At 39.3% G+C, this 22,548-nt stretch overlaps 2 protein-coding genes across 3 annotated transcripts; both read right to left on the minus strand.

The window, feature by feature from the left end:
• Positions 1-302: 302 nt before the first annotated feature.
• dtd1 (D-aminoacyl-tRNA deacylase 1) lies at positions 303-16,992 on the minus strand. Of its 2 annotated transcripts, none has more exons than XM_044346552.1 (6): positions 16,862-16,992; positions 16,376-16,466; positions 15,111-15,346; positions 13,476-13,573; positions 6,684-6,848; positions 303-2,080 (listed from the first exon to the last, which is right to left on the minus strand). In XM_044346552.1, the coding sequence occupies exons 1-5, from the start codon at positions 16,902-16,904 to the stop codon at positions 6,693-6,695; spliced, it is 624 nt and encodes a 207-aa protein (XP_044202487.1). In that variant the 5' UTR covers positions 16,905-16,992; the 3' UTR covers positions 303-2,080; positions 6,684-6,692. The 2 variants fall into 2 exon arrangements, with proteins under 2 accessions (XP_044202487.1, XP_044202486.1); XM_044346551.1 differs by having other exon boundaries at positions 6,693-6,848; positions 16,862-16,990.
• Positions 16,993-17,882: 890 nt separating this feature from the next.
• Positions 17,883-19,988, minus strand: LOC122979245 (small integral membrane protein 26-like). The gene is made up of 2 exons (XM_044346554.1): positions 19,699-19,988; positions 17,883-18,375 (listed from the first exon to the last, which is right to left on the minus strand). Exons 1-2 carry the CDS (start codon positions 19,820-19,822, stop codon positions 18,200-18,202), a joined length of 300 nt encoding a protein of 99 aa, XP_044202489.1. The 5' UTR covers positions 19,823-19,988; the 3' UTR covers positions 17,883-18,199.
• Between the last annotated feature and the right edge of the window lie 2,560 nt (positions 19,989-22,548).

A 22,548-nucleotide genomic window follows, 5' to 3' on the forward strand; every position in this document is an offset into this window, starting at 1 on the left:
GTCTGGGCTACAGCAGCTCCTTTACCTCTCCTTCTGCTGCTCTCCACCACAATACGGAGAAACCTCAGCTGAGCATCACTAGAGAAAAAGAAGCGGGGGGGAGGGGGGTAGTATATGGTATGGTCGGCCAGGAATAGCTTTCTGAACTAAAAAAGAGCTAAAGAGGTAAAGCAGGGACAGTATAGACAGTCCAGGTGGTAATGCTGTAAGGAGAAACAAGGACAAGTATCCCTGCTTTTGCGTCACATAAAACATGCTGAATAAAACTGTGGAAAAATTTACACACACAAACACACCATGCATCACTTTTTCTATTTACATCTTTATAAAATGACAACAAATTGTACATTCAGATCTGTTAAGTGGCAGCAGACATTGTAATAATCAAAACATTTATAAATAGTAGGTATATCTTTGTGGGGCCGCAGTCGGCCAAACCACACTGGTGTCAGTGTTCACTGATATTGAAGCACAGCTAGCCCCTCTCCACAGAGGTAAAGTACAGGTAATTGAGACAAACTGACTCATAGTCACTAAGAAGAGACTACTCGATCCTAGACACAAAATCGACTACAGCTGAAGCGAGCGGTATAGCACTATCCCTCCCTGCAGGCAGAACTGTTATTTTCTCTGAGTGGGTCTGGTGGGGCAATAAAATGATTCAAGGTTGGAGAGACACACAGGTAACCCTTAGGATTTAAAGTCCAACTGAAATCACATTGTCATATTTTCCTATTTTAGCTTTCAAAATCATGCTGGAGTGTTTTTAAATTAATTGGCAATATCTTTTTCTTTTTTTTTCTTTTTTTTATAATTGGTGAATAACAAGTCTTTACAAATACATATGAAATGCTCTGTTAGCCTCTAAGCAGGCATGCCGGTGTGTTTTTGATTGGCAGCTGAACAGGCAGGGGTATCCAGAGACAATGTAAACAAACCTGCATTGCTAATTGTAGCTTACAAGCAAAGGACAGATAGTGTTTCGTTGCAGTGGTATTGAAGAGTAAGGATCTAAACCCACTAATGTTGACGTTTGTAGGTAAGCTGTCTATGTGCTACATTTACAGAGTGGATCAGTATGCTGTAGCAGGAAAAAAAGCAATTTAATTTCAGTTAGACTTTAAAACACACAAGGGGATATTTTACTAAGGAATTGCAACGCTTTTTTTGGCACTAATCTGAATCCTAAAATAACCCCAATATTTTTCCTTGTAAAGATCCGCATGGATTTTCATAACTCAATCACTGACCTTTTTGTTGAACTGACATCAGGCTATTTAACTCATATTTAGTATTCCATGTTCAGCTGCAGAAACACTTTTTGCATGTCAAAGCAGTCCAGTATCAGATACTTACTTTGTTGCACCTCAACTCAGATGGGCTCATTTACATCTTTAGTCTTAGTAAATACATTGTAAAATTGAAAAACGGCTGTGAATTTTGCTCCCCTGATGATAATTGTGACAAGTTTAGTAAATATCCCCCAGTCTTTTCATCCAGGTAATCTTTAACCTTTCAAAATAGACTTCACACATGTAACTATGTTCATGTGCCTGTACTACAAGCCAAGAACTTGAAGCTGAGTTATACTTCAGGGTCAGTGTCATGTCTCTTAGCAGAGATTAAGTGGAAACAGTGGACTGAGAGTGGGACAGGCAGGAAGAATCTGAAAGAGAGAGACAGACAGAAGGAGGTAGAAACCTGAGTATACAGGCAGTGGGAAAAAGACAAAGTAAGAGAGCACAGAAAGCGACTGGGCCACACAATACAGTGTTGCTGTTGGGTCCCATGCCTCCTGTGCGCCCTTGCTCAATGTCCCTTCGTAAATCTAAGAAAACTGGGCACTGCTTTGCAGATATACATTTTCTTTGCTACTTTGTTTACACCTAGCCGGTCCTATCTGATTCTGGAGGAGAGAGGCCAAGGACACCAGCAAAGGGGACGATGATCTGTGACAGGCCATGAGAATCCTGCTGATTTCCAAACAGGAAGGACAGTCCACAATCAGGTGTTAAGAGTCACTGAAGATTAAGGCCTTCCTGAGGAAACAGAGCTCACCATCATGTCCCCGATATAACATCTGCATGAGAGAAAACACAACACAATATTTTGGTCTCTGTGTCCTTTCATCAGTGTTAGCCTATCATTAATCAATACTGGCATAGATTAAGTATTAAACAGTTTAAATAGTGAGTATGTAACTGTTGCTAAACAGCAGCTACTGTGTCCACAAGTGGCAATTACAGGATAATGGCACAATGAATTTTCCTTCATTATTTCTGTGACATACCAAATAGTCAGCAAAATGACTCAGTAATGTTGGTTACACAGCAACACAGCAGTTTGCTTATATTAACATTAGCCTTGTATGCTAAATGTCATACCAGACCAGGTAAGGCTGCAGCAACAACACCCCTGAGCACAATGAAACAAAGGTGAACTTTTCATTTGTAAGAGGAGTAATGTGTTATGGCTTCTTTTGAAAGTTATACAGTCTCGCATTAAAACTGCATTAATTCGTTTTTTGGCCACTTCAGGGCATAAGCTGAACTAGCTGAAAAGATGACACCAACATTTTATCACCTTGTAAAGTTGTTACGGCTAACATGTCAGCAAAAAGTGGCTTGTTCACACATCAAGAAGACACAAAGCAACTTCAGCATTTTATATTTTTATATATATATATATATATATATATATATATATATATATCTGTTTGGTCTCCATCTACTCCTGAGGAAAATATCTGGCCCTTCAGCTGCTAAATGCTCCACTATGTTCACCAGCTAGTCACTAACTTTGTTTCTCTGTTGTGAATATTTTTATCCACCGTAAACAGCTGCTTGCTGTAGCTGAAAATCAGGTTGATTAGAGTGGAGTTGTGGGCCATGCTGTGGGAGCTGAAAGATGCTAAAACGCTCTGTGGAGGTGAGGGGAACTGATGAGTCGGGATAATTCTCTGTGGGTTCACCACTACTAGCAACTAGGCAAGGGTTCTGATAGCCTGTTCATGTTGGATCCAGGCCCAGATTCGTTAAGCTCCAACAAAAAAAATATCTTCTCAAACCTTTTTTATCTCTCCCTTCTATTTTTATTAGCAAAATGCAATGGAAAACATACATAGCAGCCTTGTTTTTAGTTTTCCGTCACTATCGCTTAGTCCACTTTTAATCCTGATTAGTCCACTTCTTATCCAGAGATCTCTTAGGTGAATAGATATGAATTCAGCAAAAGAGAAGTGATCAAAAGGGAAGCTGAAAGCTGAACTCAGCTTCCAGTTTTATTGGAAGATTTGAGCATACAAGAAATTCTACATGGAGTGTGTCCCTGTAGCTGTTATTAAAAATAAATAGGGTGCAACATTGTGAAAGCAGATATAAATTAAAAATAGAGGTTACATCTACTCTCTGAATACATCTCTGACAGGTCTGTGATATGTGATTTGAAAACAATTAGAACAGAAATTGTTGATGTGGGTTTGAAACTGTAGAAGCCTGATGAGCAACAGAAACCTTCTTGTAAGCTGTTTATATCAGAATTAGAACATTGCAGACGGGAAGGAAGGAAGATGAGAGAAGATAACGGAGGACTGTCACAAACTACTCATTCGTAGGAAAGCGCACACTGCTCATGTTTAAGTCATGCAAAGCAAACCTCGGGAACACCAATTCCCTCTTTAAAATATGCAGCGACAGAGCCAAGCAAGCAAGCCCCTTGTCTGACATCTCTCTTACATCCAAAATTTCCCTCTCCTCCCACCACAGCGCACATTTCCAAAAGTGCTGTGTGTGCACTCCCCTGCTCGCACACCCAGAAATGAAAAACCAAATAACTCTCTCCACTTATCAGACCAATTTTTTTTCCTGCTTCTTCTTTCTCATTTACTCCTCTTTCTCCCATCTCACTTGCTCTTGCTGTCAAACAAAAAGGCCTTATGTAAAAAGGTGCTGAAGCCTCCATGTCTTCGGGCACATATTTACCCAACATGCACTTGAGGATTACAGTGCAAGACCCCCTGCTGTAGAAGAGTCTGGGATAGGAGTACAGGCTTTCAAAGTCCCGCATGGGACAGAGGTGTGTGTGTGTTTATAGAGGGTTATAGAACAGATGTATCACTAGATACAAATAACGCTCCACACCTCACTGGTGAATATTTTGTCCTGGTGTCAGACATGTTCATATAACTAACTGTACAAATAAACTGAGGAGCGGTAAGTACGGCTGCTGTTAAAAGTCCGGCTGCACTGCCAGTTTGACGGCATATCCGTTTATGTGCACGCTTGCCAGAGAGTTCACACGGGGAGAGGAGCTGTGCCACAGGAGCCAGCAGCAGCAGCAGCAGCAGCCTCAGCAGGGAGAGCAGAGGGGACATGGAGGGAGCTGACTCAATGCCTCCCCGTCTCTATTCTCCCAGAACTCGTCTGTTTTTGCACTCGTAAACAAATACTGAGGGCAAATAAGAGCAACCCCAACCCCCTCCTCCCCCACTTCTCAGCCCTGCAATATGAACCACAGAATAAGAAACAAACAGGTCTGTCTCTCATGAGCGTTGCCGAGTTTCACCGCTATGTCAACAATAACAAAGAGAGCAGGCACAGACGGGAGAGGGAGACGTGGAAAACAGAGACGCTGAGGTGAATGTAAACGATAGGTAGAGGGGACTGTAACTGCTTTTTTCCCCCCTCTCACCACACATTTAAAGCTGCCATATTGTACATGACACAAATACACTAATATAATAAATGGGAGGAACAGGAACATATTTTTGGGGCAGCGATATTTGTTGACAGTGCAAAGGAAAAAGAAAAAAACAACTGTGCAATTTCCTGCAAAGAAGCACAGCTGTATATTTTCTGTTTCATGTCTCTCAGCATTTCTGCAAATTTAAGAGTCAAATTGAACTTAAATACCTTGTTATAACATCTGGCATTGGTTTTAGGAACCCAAAAATGCTGGCTAATACAAACGTACAATCTTTTAAATTGAATGTAGCTACTTCCAATTACAAGAAAAAGAACAGAAAATGTAAGGTTTTTGGGCTTTCAAGCATGGGTCGCCATTACATAAATGTTTTGTAATGGCTTTATTCAGACATGACAGGATCATTACGGATAAAACTGTAAGTCCTGTGCAATATTTGGCACTTGGGGCGCAACAGGGAGCAGCGGCACTGCTAAAAAAACAGCAGGGAGCTGAAAAAAATGATGATATGAAGGGAAAAGGAGTCTTTTCACTTCTATTACAGGCTGCAAGATGCATCTTAAAAATTATTTTGTAGATGAAGCCTTAATTAATAACCTCTCTTATCGCAGGGAATCATTTTCCTCATTAATGTCATCATTTATTAGAGAATTCTGATGCCTCCTTTATAATGGCTGATGCGCTTGTCAAGACTTAAAAATGACAAGACATTAGGTTAGGACTCTCATTTAATTCCTATTTGCTCACATGCTGTATGCAACAGTTTCCTAGATACTGTAGTCATACTGTGCGCATGTAGGCATGGATGAAAATTGAAAATTTAGGGAGATTGATGGTCTGTTGATAATGTGGTTTTTCCGAGATTGTTTTTGTTTGTTTTGCCCCGCGCTTTGAAAAGTGAATGAGACCAGGTTTGACGTGAGAAAGAAACTCCTTGACAATTATGGTGTAATTGGCTCACTCGCACTATTCTGTGTTTTATTAAAGCTGCACTAATCAATATTTTCATATCAACAATGGAAAAAATGACTATGCGTAATGTGAAAGATGTTGGTCATAGTGTCGAACCCACAGAAAATTATAACCATACTTTGCAGTTAACCTCAGCTCTATGGAGCATACGCTCAGCTTATTGTTATGGTTTTACAGCTGCTCTCATCAACCTTGTTTTCAGCAGCTGTTCCCAACAAAAAAACACTGATAAACCTACTGTACACTACCTGCCAAGCAGCAAGCAACAACAACTAGCTGGAGAACTTAGTGGAGCATATAGCAGCTAAAGGGCCAGACATTTAGATATTTTAAAAAATCATTAATGTAGATTTATGATGCATATATTTTGTATAAGAAGTAGTGTACACATTTTTTACATCATTCTTACAAAGTGGGAATAATATGCACATTTAATAACTCTTTTTGAACACTGACCTTGTGCATGCTGAAGCCTTTCTATTATTGTTACCATATTCAATTCAGAATGGGTCTGCGCTGTAAATGTTACAGTAATATTAGCTGTTCCAACCTATTAAGACCGCTGTTGTCATACAGAGAAGTGACACAGCTGCTTATTCAAACATGAGAGTAACATTGTAGATGGCCAACAATACATTTACATAACAGAGTGCAGGTCTGAAAGGGGCTAAAGAAACATGATGTTCACTTTAGGTTAGTAACACAGAAATGATGGAAAAAAAGAAAAACATAGCTGGTATTTTGTATTGACTCTAGATATCCTTAGATATCATGAGTCTCAATAAAACTACATTTAAAGTTGCTCAAAAAGTTTAGCTTAAGGGATGATTAACTTTTAAAACACAGTGAATGATTCACGACCTCAAATTACACTTGTTAAGACAAGCCTCAGGTCTACAAAATTAAAGATGTCTGATGTTTTATGGCCCTGCAGACACCTGCTATGTGTATGACTGTAAGTGATTGCATGCGTTTCTGTTTTTGTGTGTCCGTCTCCAAGGTTCCCTCACCCCACTGACCTAGGGCTCCCTTTCTGAAGACACATCACCCTCTGCCCCACTGCTAGCGTTGGGGTCCTGTCGGGAACGTAGGGTGCCTTTCTCCCTGCCCGACTCCGAGGGGCCCTTGGAGCGCGTCTTCTCCTTCCTCTGCTGCTGCTTCTCCTGCTTTGACAGCTGAGGAAACACAAGAAAAAGGAAGATTTGGCTCATGAATAAATTCTTCATCTACGGTTTCTTTTATGGGCCCTTAACATGTATAACCATGTCAAAGGAAATGACAAAAACAGTTATCTAAAGGACACATGTTGTGAATAATACATAGAAAAGATTGGTTTCTGCCTTAAAATTGCCCTTCAGAAAGTGCCCCAGTTTACATTCAACATGCCTCTTCTACTTCAGCGAGTCCTTTTTTTTTTTCCTGAGAGCATGCCTGAACATGATGCATCCAGCTGTGAGTTTTATGTGTCATCTCTGAAAAATGGTGGGCCTAGAAAGAAGCCCCTGCTCTTTGATTGTGAGTGCCACCAAAAAAATGATATTCGACACTGATGTTGCCAAAACGATCCCTGTTACCTAAGACCCCTTTGGAAGCACCAATATATCTCAGAAATACTTTCATAGCCATTCATGTTTTTGGCTTTAACATAATTTATATTGGTTGCACTGAAATAGAAAAAGAGAACTGTGAAGAGAAAGGTTTGATGTCCATTTCCTACTCATCATATACATAACAGGTATCTAAAGGGGAGCTCCAACGATATTACACATCAAAGTCTGTTTACAGGTGTTGGGGAGTACTACTACATATGTGAAAAAAGTAGTATAAAGCCTTTTGAGGCTCCACAGGGGAGCTGCATGAAATCTGATAAATTACCTCAAGTGATGTCACTTGTCAGCTTCAGTTGGGGCTGAAAACTACAAGTTTGAAATTGAAAAAAAAACTGGGGGTGTGGAGTTAGAAAGAAGTGAGGCTACTATACGTCTGTAGCTCCGCTCCTCATCTCTGCTTCAGGCTAGGAGCTCAAGGCTAATTTAGCTGCCACTAGCACAACACACCCAGTCAAGTGAATTGAGTCGAGTTGCACCGTGGGTAATGAAAGCGCCAGATTTTGAAAAGCGAAAAGAATGCTTGGAATAAAAATGAAGACATCCTTAGTTCTGCTGCGTCCAATTTGACATATTTTTTAAACTGTCCATTGTGAGTCTAACAATTTTATGGGAGCACAACGCTAAAATCAGTGGAGTATTCTCTTAAAGGCCCTGAAAATCTAGTTCAACAGCCACTTACTATGAGCGATGTTGTGCTAGATGAGCACAACATTTCCTGCCAAAGTTAGAAGGGTTTTGGAAATTGTCCTTGAGGGGTTTCTGTATTTGTGTTTTTCTCTGTGCTCTCCTCACTGGTTTGAGGTGGGCAGGGTTCAGTTGGAAAAAGGTGATGTCACAAACGTCCATGCAAACCACACACACACAGTCCTGGTGAATCAGATTAGTTGAGTTTTTGAGTGTTAGACTCTTAATAAATAATATCTATGTATATTTTTTACGAACGTAAACTTAAATTGTTGCTTGTTTAATCATGAATATTTAATGCTTTGAAAAATGTTTAAGATTTGAAATCCAGTTTTCAGGGGCTTTAACTATAAAAAATAATGTGTGCGACATTCACATTTTCAGTGTGAGTCTTTGCTTTTTCTTCAAGTTAATCTGTTCAATATATATTACAAGAAACATCATCCATGACTGAGCTACAGCTGAAACGTTAACAGTTTAGGTCTCTGGTGGCTCAGTGGGCTGAGGCGCAAAACCATGACCATGCTGCATCATGACTTGCAGATCATGACCTTTGCAGTATGTTCAGTATTCACTCACAGCTCCCAACATGCATGCAAATTAGTACAATTAATTAAATGAAGAAGCAAGAACGCTTCAACGTCAAAGACAAGCACTCTACATCTGACACGACCACTTCTATTCCATTCTCATTTGGAGCTATTCCGAGATGTCATATGACCACTTCAATGAGTCTATTGTTGTGATGGCCTGCACTGCCATCACAGTGCCACTCAGCACGACTAGTCACTACTCCTATCGAACCCACTCCCCCTCCTTCTTTCTCATTGTATTCTTCACAGTCCATAAAACACCACAACAGTAAAGATGAAGTAAGTATGCTACCCGTCATCTGAAAAAGGCCTGTAAACACCAGATGTTAAAACTTTTATGACTGCCGGGGAAATATTTATGAACTAAATGTCATGTTAAAAATCCAAAGCATTGCATAACACATTACATTATTCAAAGAGTGAGTCAAAGATATAAAAAAAAAATCTGTGTTATTCCCATTTGAACCCATTAACATGCTGTAGTATCAAACTAGGCCTACTGTCTTGTTGATGTTGTTGATATAAAATCTGGCACATAAAAGCCCGGGGGAGTCACATACCTTCAACATCATACTTGACAGTTTCTTTCTTTGCCATAAAGCAATCATCACTTCAAACTCTGATGTTAAGACCACATTCAAACCCAAAACAGCAAACTACAACCAGATAAAAACCTGACCTAACATGATCAAACATTACATATACTGGGTTTCAGCCCAGAGCCCAAAACAACAAAACAAAATGCACAAACAGTCAGGTGAACAAACAGAAAAAAACTCAGCGCCCCTGTGCTATCGACCCCAGCCGTTCAGCATCCCAAAAAGAACATCCAAACGGGATGATTTTCATTGCTCTGGATAACACCATTGTTTGCTGGCCGCTTGACCCTGTGGTGGACTAAATCCCTGATTCATGGAAAGAAAGGAACAGTGTCTGTTGGCCATTGCTTCATTTCCCCCCGTGCCAAGCTTAGCCTATTGGCTGGCCTTTTATCCCTCATGTTCAGCCTTGGCTTTGGCTCCTCAGCCCCCACAGCAAAACATCCCAAACAGACAAGATTAAAATTCTGAGGACTGCTTAATATCCCTCCCTTTGGGCCAGAGAGCCAAGCCCACCAAGGGGAGAGCAGCCAAAGCCGGCCCATAGCCAAAGCATAAGGACGTTGGCCGGCTTCCACAGAAGTGGCCAGAATTGATTCAGGAAGACGGATAGAGTAACTTCTTTCAAATGTGTGGAATAAGAGGGTGAGAGAGGTGTATCAGAGGGTCACAAGTATTTATATTTCGTTTGCATGGTTTAATATCTCTATTACTTAGCTTATGGCTTTTATACTGTTGTTCAGTGTTACTAAAATTCAGGTATTTATGATGGTTTATTCAAAAACATATGTAGGGCTGCAACTAATCACATTATTTTGGTTTGGTATTTCTAATGAATCAACAAACATATCAGATACTTGCAAAAATATAACCAAATCACCAAACTAAACAAACAGAGAATGCAGATTTTCATCACTGATTAATCCAGAAGGTCCCACATGAAGGAGCAGGGGGGAGGCAGAGCCGTAGCAAGCCAAGCACACACGACCAAGGGAAAAAATATTGCGTGAAGCTTACACCTGCAATGACAGATTTTGGCCACTAGGGGGCAGCAGAAACAAGTTGTGAACACAACACTGACATATCAGCACCTTTTAAGTTGATATGGAGAACTTGTTAGCGAACAGCAGTTACTCCAAATTATCATCCATTTGGAGACATGTTTCTGGCAACCTGATGAATATAAATCCTATATTCACTCTCTTCTACCTCTGTTTTTGCTCTCTACAAACTCCTGAGAACAATATCTGTCTCTTTATCTGCTAAATGCTCCACTATGTTCACCAGCTAGTCGCTAACTGTGTCTGTTTGCTGTTTGGTGCTGAGCAGCTAGTGCATAGTGGGTTTTTAGAGTTTTTCAGCTGAAAATGATGCTATGAGAGTGCTGAGAGTGAACCAAAACAGTTAAGTTGTAGCCAGACAGCTAAACAATGAGCTGAAACTCGCTATAAAGCTCCGTAAAGCCGAGTGGAGCTGCAGAGTTGCTGATGATTCTCTGTAACTTCATTACTACAAGCGACACGTCTCACATTACATACTGTCATTTGATACACTGTTATTAGATAAAATGTTGATTATAGCTGCTTTAATTTTAATAGATCTTTTTTACAACTGATGTTTTGACTTGTCAAACAGGTGAAACTAATAACATTATTCATTCCTGTTTTGCATTGCATTCATTTCTGGAAAAAGGCCATCATTAATGTTATTTCCACCTGTGGTTCTCCTGTTTATCTAGCCCTAAAGCTATCAAGATTCAGGTTAGCAATGGATTCATGCAGAAAGCAAACAAAATATAAAGTATGATAAGGAAGAAAAGGAAAAACAATGAAAAACAGTTGAGTTCAAACTGTATGAAGACGCCAGTCTTGCTCTTGAGTTCACTGTGAGTATAGCAGGAGAGCCTTCTGTCTTGAGTCTAAAACCTGGCAGTTTGGTTAATGTTTTTCATTTGCACAACAGAAACTAATTAAACTAATGCAGTTACTCGTTGATTAAAAAGCAGTATTTTGGCTTCCAAAGGACATAATGACTGGAAAAATTTTGGGAACCACTGAATAAATCTATCAATATTTTTTTAAATTCATTAATTAATGGTTTGATTTTATAAAATGGAAAAAAATAGATAAAGATACCCATCATTACTGTTGGGTAATATAATATAAACCTTTACATTTAACAAAGGAAGCAAAACTTCTAAAACTGCCGTACAAGAACGTTACTTCAATGTAAATAGTCGAAAATTCTCAAAATTTTGCTTAAATAAGGAAATGTCGAAGTCTACGTACAAATCTGAACAGACAGTCAATGCCAACTCCAACATACAAAACATTTGATTTCCAACCCTGTCTATCATAACTTCCTAAAGCCCACAATGACATCAAATCACCTAATCTGTTAATTGATTATTCATTTCAGCAACACACACAGATATTCTTTACCCCAAAAGAACCAAGAACATAAAAACCTGTCTCGTAGTCAAAGCTGCCACTCAGCATGTACCGCAATTGAGATATTAACCCTTTCTGACCTTATAGTACAGCTTTAGTATGGAGAAATCCATTAGGAAGGAGGCGTCCTGGTTTGACCCTGGTTTTCTGTGACATACAGCATTATGAAGGGAGCAGAGAGCAAAAAAACCATGCTGGTAGAGGTCTGACTGGCTCCCACAGGGACAGGTACTGCAGAGGGTGAGCATCAAGTGGCAACAGCGAGCTTCCCAAAGCCTGTGCATGTGGGCTTGTGCTGCCAATCATCTGAAGCCCACACACAACACCCTGTCACGCACACACATATAGACAAACACTTGACAAAGCCAAATCTGGGTGCTTTCAGCTTCGCCATGGGGGTGTCTGAGTGAGAACACTGTGAATCAGTTGCGCTCCACAAGGCCATAGAAGAGGTGACAATGGCGGATGTCAATCCTGGCAAGGATGTGATTGTTGATGTCTGGGTTTTTCAAGTTATTTTTTATCTAAGTTTCCACGTACAACTTAAGAAAGTCATTGTATCATCACAATATTTAGCATGTAGTAGTTTATGATCTAAGGGTTAAATATACAAGGGGTGTGCGTGTGTGTGTGTGCACTTGCTAAGAAGTAGTTTGACAGTACTGAGCACTGTATGTACAGTTGAAGAGATACATAAATAAGCATGTTCCACCCAACAACCTCCCCTGTTAACTTAATTTATCATTTCAAATCTAACGCAGTTAAGTTAGTATTTCCAGGAAATGTAAGGAGTGGTCTTGAAATTCTTTTAAAGCTGCATTAATTGCTTTTTGGTCACTTGGGGGCAGCAGAACAAGCTGTTCAAGACAACATTAAGAAATCATGACCTTATAATGTTGGTATGGAAAACATTTTAGTAAATACTGTTATTGCCTATTTACATATCCAACAGATAAGGAGCAACAGTACTTTGGAGTTGTGTTTCTGTCCATCTGACAAAGTCAAGTATTCACTCTTCTTTTAGTTCTGTTTTGGTCTCTATCAACTTCTGAGAAAAATATCTGGCTGTTAAGCAGCTAGTTGCTAACTGTGTCTGTTTGCTGTTTGAAGCTGGGCAGGTAATGTACAGCAGGTGTATGAGAGGTTTTTCTGTGAAAACAGTAGGTGGTGGTGGTGTACTGGGGTGCATTATATTGAAAAGTGTTCCTAATAGTTTGTCCACTCCATTAACATACATGAGGAGGGCAAAATAGTAGGAACACTTTTCAATATAATGCACTCCAGTTCACCACCACCACCCACTGCGACCTCAATAATAAACATAAGGTAGAATTATCACCTTTCTGACGATGTCAACAAAGACTGAAAATGTATAAGCTTCGTAAAACTAAAATGTATGTTACTGTTATATTGGATAGCATTGATTGCACAGGTGTTCCTAATAAAGTAGTATTTTAGACTTATTTTTCATCTGTGAAACATCCTGCTCTGTACACATCTTGGGGATAACTCTTTGATAATCAAATGAAAAGAAAGTCTTATTAAACTATGAAATTTCAATAATGGTAAATCCACCATTTGTCCACCTTGTAACTCACAGTATCATTTACACCTAAATAGACATTACACAATTGAGGTCAGGGATGGCAGAAAGCACAATATTTTTTTAACACAACAGAAGAGCAAATATCACCATCTAGTGGCTAAAAATCAGTAATAAAATGACTCCTTGAAAAGCTGGATCAGAATGACAATTCATACAGCAATAATAATCAGGCAGAGAGCTGCAGCTAATTTCTCATGTTTGTAAGAAAGTACAGAATTTCACACACTAGCTTTGAAGTATAGCTTGATACTCTCCAGTACCTGTTTGGGGTCTGTGGGACCTGTAGGTGATGACAGTTCAATGGTAACAGGTCCGTCGTTTTGAATCTGGACCTGCATGTAGGCTCCAAACTCCCCATCTAGAAACACAAGACAAAACAAAAAGACGCTTTACAAAACATAAAGAATTAGCACTCAAATCAAAACCCAAAGAAATTAGATTGACCCATCTAAATGACACCACATTTTAATATTAAAAACCAGTAAACACAGAATTTCTTCGGCATTGGCATTAGATGTTTATGAGGATGTAGGATAATGTAGAGTCTTGAGACATTGGGGACAAAAGATGAAGGGGCTGTAGGAGGACAGGAAGTTTCAACTTAAATGTTCTCCTTTCTTCCACTGGGTCTGTGAGATTAATGACACCATCTGCACAATGAAGCTGTGGGCCGTGGTGGAAAAGCGCTGCATCATCATTTTCCTCTCTGGAGGGGGGGACTAATTAAGAAGCCTTATGCCTCCCTTGCTGGGACAAGGTGTTCTCCGCACCTGCTCCCCGGTGGGCTGACCCAATTCACTGCCACCGTCACCGCCACGGCGTCACAGCACTGATAATCCACAACTCCCACCCGCAAAACTGCCATAACCTTACACTGAGATGGGAGTACAGGCAATTAAATAGCAGGGGGACAGGCCCACTGATCCAAACTTATAAGTAAGTGGCGATAACAGTGAGCCTCAACACTTTTCTTTTTAATTAGCTTGGAAACAAGTAGCTGTGAACTACCCATCATCTTGTCCTGTGGCCTACTGGGATTCTATTCAAACTGGCCTCAGTTTGACTTCCACATATTCTGATTATTTTTCTTCTCTTATTTCACAAAATCTGTCATCTTCTCAAGAACAAAAAATAACTGTCAGCTAGTGTATCTGACCTGTCTGACATTAGATTTTTTTTTAGTAATAACTGCAAAAAGGAAATTCTGACAAAAAGCTACATGAATTAAGCGTTTTATTGACACTGACTCTAAGGCTGTATTCAGACCAAATCAGGCAGTGCGACGTTCAGCCGCAGGGTCGAGCGGAGGTGTGGTGGGGGGTTGTGGGCATGTTTATTTGTGCTCTAGAACGTAACCCTGTGAAACAATCACAAAATAACATTTTATTGATCTGATTCACCGGCTTTCTTGTTACCAGCACCCCCTCTCTTCATTCACTCTCTAGCCAGCTCGACCACAGCTTTTTTAAAATGAGTTGAGAAGCTGACAGCAAAGTCTAACTTTATTTTTAACGTTATCATATGAAGATAAATGCACTCCCCTCATCCTTGTAACGTCTTTGTACTCCCTCATGGCAGAGTTTACTACTCTGATCAGTCTGATCTCCAGCTGTGATTGGCCACCGTAGCCTTCAGCCGCAGTGACATCAGGTTGCGTTTTTCCAAAAGTTGACTCTGGTTCAACTTTCCGGCCGCGGTCCAGTGCGGTGCCGCAGCGGCCAAAACAGCCGCAGCCGAAACGCACTATCCCCATTCAAATGAATGGGAGGACTGGTGTTTTCGCCGCACCGCCTGATTTGGTCTAAATACGGCCTAAGGTGCAACAGCAGTAAAAACATATCACTATAGGACTACAAATCACACAGTGAAGACGGCTGTATCATCAGTTCACCCACCTTTAATGAGCTCGGGCTTGTAGGCACTCCTCATGTTCTCCAGGATGCTGTTATAGAAAGGCTGGGCCAACTCTGCAGGCATGGCTGCGTGAAAGTCTGGCTTGTTGCCCTTCAGTATGCACTGCAGGGTGAACTGGCTCACACACAGCACCTCAAATTCCCGGTCCATGACACTTTTGCTCCATGCTCGTCCGTTCTCGTCTTCGAACAGCCTCAGGTTCAGGATCTTGCGTACTCTAAAAACACGGGGGTAAAAGCAGAGAGAACTCAGATCTGTGAGCCTGAACTTCAAGGAATCAGCCTTCTGTCTGTACCAGGCTCATGACAATCACTGATCAATCTGGTCAATACTGGCAGAGAGCTTATTAGCCTTATTTGAAAGGACCACACTGGAGTTTTGCATTTTATCCCTACAAATGATGTGTAATTTACACTTATGCTGGTGATTTTCAAATGCATGCAATAAAGTCTTATCATGTTTTGGTGTATTTTTCCAACTAGTCCAAGCAATCTATTGATTTCAGTTGCTTGAATTGTGTGGTATGCATTATTTCAGATTCAAGATTTGAAGGTTTTATTTGTTACATGCTCACACAATATGTTCAGACTAATGCAGGGTGGCGTACTCGTGAGGCTGTGCTAAAAAGGCTGGCACGCAATAGAGAATAATAATTTGAATAAGAGTAAAAATTTGACTAGACAAAGAAATATAAAAGATAAAAATTAAAGATGATAAAAATGCAAATATTAGGTTTTTTTTAATTATGTAGATTGCCTGTAGTTGATCTATTCATTTAACTGTTCACTTACAGTTTTTGTAAATTGTATTTCCTAATACAAAAGGTCTAAATACTTTTTCAAAGCCCTCTCCAGACTGCTAGAAATAACACTCAGCAGGGAAATGCTGAGGCCTTTTCACTTTGCTGTCTGACGAGTAGTTATATTTAAACCCTTTGAGTCTAAAAATACTAGAATCAGCTCAAAGAATAACCACCATACGCAAGTTTCTAATTGTAGACTGAATGACCACAGTGTCCTCATGGTAGCTATGGTCCTGGATGGTTTATGTTATTAGGATAAAACATACAAATCCTCTTACGGTACATGATGGTTTGAAAGTAGAAACGCATTATGTTTTGGAAAATTGTTGGTATACTATTTTTCAGTTAAGCATCCATAACACAAGCTCATTTTTCTGACACAATTGTTCAAATCCAGTCAGAGTGGTGTTTCTGATGCTGAAGGTCCCTCCTACACACACTCACATGTAGTCAGCATCCCTCTGGGTGTCCTCCATAGATATACCCAGCAGCACACACAGTCCTCGTCCTATTGAACTGATCTGCTCTTCTCCCACTGCAGGAAAACAGGAAAATGTTGAGTGAGTGAAACACTGCTGCTGCTGTCATTCAGTGACAAGCAGCCAATGCTGACAGGTGACAGACTGAATGACATCACTGTGTGTAGAGAGCAGCCAGCAGATAGGACTGTCATTCAGCTGTCAGTACCACCGACTTCCAAAGGACACATTCATTCTGACTGCAGTGATATAATATTTACTGGTTTCATCCCCCGAGCTTGAACGTCCTGCTAGCAGTGTTGTGCCTGGACTCTAATGCTAACCTAACCTAGCTAGGTTAGCTAACATGCATGGCACACGTCAGTAAGATAAGAAAGCTACAAGCGGTTAAGCGACACTATCAAAGGTGTCTAAGCATGGAAGCTTCGCCCTGTTTAAAATAGCCGCTTACCTGTCACAGACGCCCTGTTCACCCTCTGAATGATAGCCCTCATTGTTGTAGTTGTGTTGGTCAGAACCACGCATGTAGAGTAAAACCAACTTCCGACACTACCCACAATGTGGACGGGATGTTGTCGCCCTCTGGCGGCTGAATGTCACAACACACATCCTCTGCTTCTTCCGGAGGTTTGCTAGGACAACAATATTTTACAGTGGTGCTAAAAATAACTAAGTACACTTAAGTAGTAAGTAAGTACTGTTCTGAGGTACTTGTATTTTAATTGGGTTTTTAATTTTATACTTGCTTTTTTCTCTACTACATTTACAGCTGTACTGGTTACTAAGCTTTAAGAAAACTACAATGAGCATATAACATGGTGTATTGTTATAGAATGAATTAAAATTGTTAATGCAACAATATAATATTCTGATAGCATTTCAATAATATATAATTATACAATTTCATGCAGGCAATTTTTCCCACACAGTGAGCACTTTAACTTTAGCAATTTGATTATATTTTTCTGATAGGCTACTACATGCAAACTTTTAAAAGTAAAGATACAACTCTGTAAAAATATTTCATTACAAGTACTGCATTCAGAATTTACTTAAGTAAAGGATAGAAATACTTCCTTCACTTACTTCTTATTACTTCATAGCAACCCCTCAAAATGAAAATAATGTGTGTAGGGAATAACAGTGTTCACTTTCCCTTCATAAGCAGGCATAGGAGATACCCATACAGTGATTGAAAGAAATTGTGAATTTATGCTATAAAATACAACGATATTACAATATAACGCCGCTACGTTTGGGTTTCATAGATGAATACTGCTTGCACTGGCTTACTAGTAAAACAAAAAATATATTTCAACAACCCTGTATTACATCCTACCTTGTGTGAAATGTAATGTAATGTAATGTAATTTTCTTAATAATGCTTTCAACATAATGAAGAGATAAATTCAACGTACAGGCCCTTTAAATGTATGCTATGGCCATAAATGTAAATAGAATCTGACCATAAATACAGTATGTTCAAATGGGTTTATTTCAGCATTTTGTGTGGATTTGGCAACTTCATACAGTCAACAATACTGTGGATGACGGGGATACTTTTGGATATTGTTTACAGTTTATTTATAATAAAAATTGGCCTGTGACAGTCCATTAGCATCCAAACACAAGTGACGGCCCCCTCAGAACCGCACAGGTGGATACCACACTGGAATTTCCTTTACAAGTCATGACAACGTCCTCACACGCACGCAAAAATTCATAGTGCATCATAAACATTTGCTCTATACAAGTCCACAGTGTCCATCCTCCTTTTGCACTGATGCAGCTATTTTTCACTGCCTCCAGTTTCAGGTCCACTGCTGAAGGATTTGATGAAATTCTGGATCCTTGTAGTGTACGGGACAAAGTCTTTCTTGTAAATGATGACAGTTTTGGTGTGAGCAGTCTGGTGGACGACTTGATTTGGATCGTCCGGCTCTTGCACCACTTCCTCTTTTTTCTCTGAGTTGGAGAGGGAAAGAAAAGAGTGATTTTGCATCAGATACTACTGTTATCATACCTACGTACACTGGGTTAAGAGAATAGAGCAAAGTCTAAATGAATGTGACAGGATTAGTTTTTATTAAAGAGGGATTTGTTGTTTTGTATTGACTTTTTCCATTGAGTATAAAAAACACAGCAAACCCTTAAATCTATGGTCATCATCTACCTCTGATTAACTTATCATTTCATTTGACAAGTTTAACCTCCACAAATCTTCAGATACTCAATTTGGAATTGGATCTGTTGCTTCTTTCTCAAAATAATATAGTGTAGTCAAAACTACTTTTTTTTTTGAGTCTGTTTCAACTTTGAAGAGTGTGTCTTCAAAGCTTCAGAACTACCTTCTGTAGTTGGGGTTAGGTTAAGGTTACGTTCAGGTTCAGGTTAAGACAAGGAAAAACACAAATCAATAGGGATACAGACTTCAACCAAAACACTCCATTAAAAGTCCTGCACCCAAAAAGGTACTTTTATAAAATTACAATATTGTCTATTATATTATGGTAGCCAAAATAAGTACTCATACACTTGTTAGTGTTATATTATAAGCTAACATATTATTGGATTACTACTACTGATACCTTAACATGTAAGCAACATTTCTATGTTGTAGCTGGTGGGGCTAACTGAGGATTTCACAAATATAATATATATATTATATATCATAATTTACAAATTTACGCCAGAGGGCTTTACAGTCTGTACAGCAACACAACATCCTCTGTCCTTAGACCCTTGATTGGAATAATGAAAAACTCTCCTTAAAAAAAAAAAACTTTAACAGGGAAAAAATGTTAGAAACCTATGGAAGAGCCACAGAAGAGGGATATTGTTCAGTAATTTGATGTACTTTAATACAATGCATTATTGTTTATCTTAATCTCTCAAAACAAAGTAACTGTCACAAAATATAGTGGTGTAAAAGATACTTTATTCCCGCTGACAGTGTGAAGTAAAGTGGAAGTATAAAGTAGCAGCAAACGGAAATACAAGTGCCTCTAAGCACACAACACTATCAGTGTTTATTGATAACAGTGATGGATGATGGGAGCAGTGATGTGGGGTAACAGATTCAGCTGAAGGCTAGTTTACTAATGCTAATTTAACATGAACTGGAATATATAATAACTGCTAACAAATACATGAGACAGCAGGATACACAATGTCACTAAAACAGCTGTCTATTATAGAGTAATAATAATAAACAGAATAAACGTGTGTGTGTGTGTGTGTGTGTGTGTGTGTGTGTGTGTGTGTGTGTGTGTGTGTGTTGTCACTCACCTGACTTGTCCTCATAACGACCTGTGTAACTGTAGTACGCATATGAGCCGATCATGGTCCAGATGCCGACAGCGTAGACTGCAGACACTCTTGTGTTCCACTTCGCCAGATCTTTGAACGCCATGGCTGTAGTCTGCTCTGACAAACGCCTTTGTTTGTTGGTTGGTTTGTTTTGTTTGTCTCTTGATAGAAATGTGTCGGGATATCCTCAACTACAGCGATCAGGGTGCAGCCATGACAGCCAACCCGGAAGTGCATTAAAAACACCTCCGGTGTGGTGTGGACCAGAGTTATTAAGAGGGAGGGTGGCCACATCTCCATGGACTGAGGCCCCTACAGATTTACCAATGAGTAAACTGAAGACCCCTGATGAACTGACATATTTATCAATGTTTCATATTATATTGAATGTATAACAATAACAGTGCAGAACATTTCATAACTTTACAATGAGTGAACTTAACACCTGCAGTAAGGTTGTGTAAAACTCGCAGTTTGGCTGAAATATTTGAATATTGCAATACATTACAGATGATCTTTATATTTTATCATCATCATCATCATCATTATCATCATCATTATTAACTGTCATACATACCTAATATAGTTTTTTTTTTTTTTTAAAAAATAACAATTACTTTCTGTTGTTTTCTTCACAGAAATTAATTAAATTCTGCAACATATATTTAAGAAAAGTTTTCTTCCACACCTTAAAATCAAGAGGGTCTTGTGACTCCCCGTGAAGCTTTAGGCATAGATGTATTATATCAGTGTTGGTACAAACAAGACACTATATGTATATTTGTAAAGTGCTTTAAAGGACGGGTTCACAATTTTTCAAATCTGTCTTAAAACAACAGTCAGGAGCCCAAATGAACATTGAAACAGGTTTTTCTTGCTGTAATCATTCCTCCGGTTCATACTGACCATTAGAAGATTCCTTCATAATGCACTTACAATGTAAATAATGGGGGACAAAATCCACAGTCCTTCTGTGCTAAATTCCATTTAAAAGTTTATCTGAAGATAATATGAAGCTTTAGTCATCCAAATGAGTCCAATCAAGTAGATATCTTTCAATGTTACAGTCTTTTTAGTGCCAAAGTTGGGATGTAATGTTGGGAGTAAAGGCAACAGTGGTGCCAGTGGTAACTGCAGCACGGGGGGCAGTCAACAAATCAATGGGTGAGGTCAAAGAGAGTACGTCCATATTTTTTTACAGTCTATGCTTCCTCCTCCACACTCCGTTGTGTTTGATTCCACAGCATGATATCATAACAGTAGTGTTGCATTTCTGATCCAATATTATATCATGAAACTACTTTTCCCTCGAATATACTGACATTTTAGCATTTGCTTTTCTCTATTGCTAGCGAGAAAACAACTTGGCGAGTGGAGTGTTTTGGGAGACCCCTCTTTGACAGTCCTTGAAGGTACCACTGAAAAATAAGGAAAAGTAGTTTGTATCTTCGATATTTTGCAGGTGGATGAAGAGATTTTATTACACGGAAGAGAGAGGAATGTTTAATGTCATTCATTTATAGCTACTACCCACATTAGAACCATAGGAATAAACTTGAAAATTGGTGAAGCTGTGTGGGTATTGATTGACAGCTGTGATTGACAGTTGGCTCACGTACTGCTCCGGGATTCACACTGATTTGGACTATTGTTGCAATATTACGGTAAGTTTCATGACTTACTTGATTACGTGTTAGCATAATTCAGCTAAAGTAGCTAAAATATTTGAATATGGCACCACAATTACACATGTTAAAGGGGACCTATTATGCTCATTGCCAGCTCTATATTTTTATTCTGAGACTCCACTTGAGTAGATTGGCATGATTCACAGTTCAAAAAACTCCTTATTTATCTTATACTGGCCCTTTATGCAGCCAAGTCATGTTAAGTTACTGCTGACGCAAACCCAACATTTTCTGCTTTACTGCTTCAAATTAAAAGCTTTTTAAATGACTAAATAACAGAAGACTTTTATTGTGAAGGACTGAAACATGTTCCTCACTGAATTAGCAGCGCTTCATTAGCAGCACTAAAAACTGGTCGACACAACAACATATGGAGATATTTGGAGCTATTTGTTGATCGGAACAGTTAGAAGTAATGCAGGGAGGAATAGTACAAGCACAAACAGCCACAGTGATGATGACATTTGATGAAGAGCTGCAGACAACCAGCACACCACCAACAGGAAAACAACTTATTTTACTTTGCCCTACTGTGTAATGGCTTTGTAATGTTAGCGGAGCGGAGCAGTGAGCTTGCATTCTGTGCATGGAGCAGATGCCCATATAAAGAAATCCGTCATGAGGTGATGTCAGCTAGTGCTGAAAGTGGAAAAAACAATGGAAACTGAGCATTTAGAGCAGTCTGAAGCCGGTACTTTTTGGTCACGGGGATTACTTCTGCATACATTTTCCTCATTATTTGACACTTCAGCCATGTGAACATCCAACATTGTGACATTATATATATAAAACTGAAAATAAGGAAAAGCATAATAGGTCCCCTTTAAAAACAAGAAATGTGTGAATGCAATAATTATGTTTATTTTTAATAAATTACATTCATTTTATTTTTCTAATCTCAACAGTTATATCTCATATGATCAGTTATGTTTGTTTGATGAGTGCATGTTAAATGTTCTGTTAAATACAACTAAATAAAATCTACAGATTTAAAGAATGGGGGGGTAAGATCTTTGTAAAGAGGAAAGGAGCTGAGGAGATGTCCTTGTTCTTACTGGAGCTCTTGCCAATGACTGTTCAAGTATTAGAAAATGAATAACACCACATGTATTTCCCTGATTTATTATCCTACTGCTAATGA

The sequence above is a fragment of the Thunnus albacares genome, chromosome 3 (assembly GCF_914725855.1).
Source record: "Thunnus albacares chromosome 3, fThuAlb1.1, whole genome shotgun sequence".
Lineage (NCBI taxonomy): Eukaryota > Metazoa > Chordata > Actinopteri > Scombriformes > Scombridae > Thunnus > Thunnus albacares.

Excerpts from the sequence above, each read along its gene's own strand:
- LOC122979245 (XM_044346554.1), bottom strand. The coding sequence starts at position 19,822 with ATGGCGTTCAAAGATCTGGCGAAGTGGAACACAAGAGTGTCTGCAGTC. Across the intron at positions 18,376-19,698 it reads TCGTTATGAGGACAAGTCAG|AGAAAAAAGAGGAAGTGGTG; the intron begins GTGAGTGACAAC and ends TCTCCAACTCAG.
- dtd1 (XM_044346552.1), bottom strand. The coding sequence starts at position 16,904 with ATGAGGGCTATCATTCAGAGGGTGAACAGGGCGTCTGTGACAG. Across the intron at positions 16,467-16,861 it reads GAACAGGGCGTCTGTGACAG|TGGGAGAAGAGCAGATCAGT; the intron begins GTAAGCGGCTAT and ends GTTTTCCTGCAG. Across the intron at positions 13,574-15,110 it reads CAAGCCCGAGCTCATTAAAG|ATGGGGAGTTTGGAGCCTAC; the intron begins GTGGGTGAACTG and ends TTGTGTTTCTAG.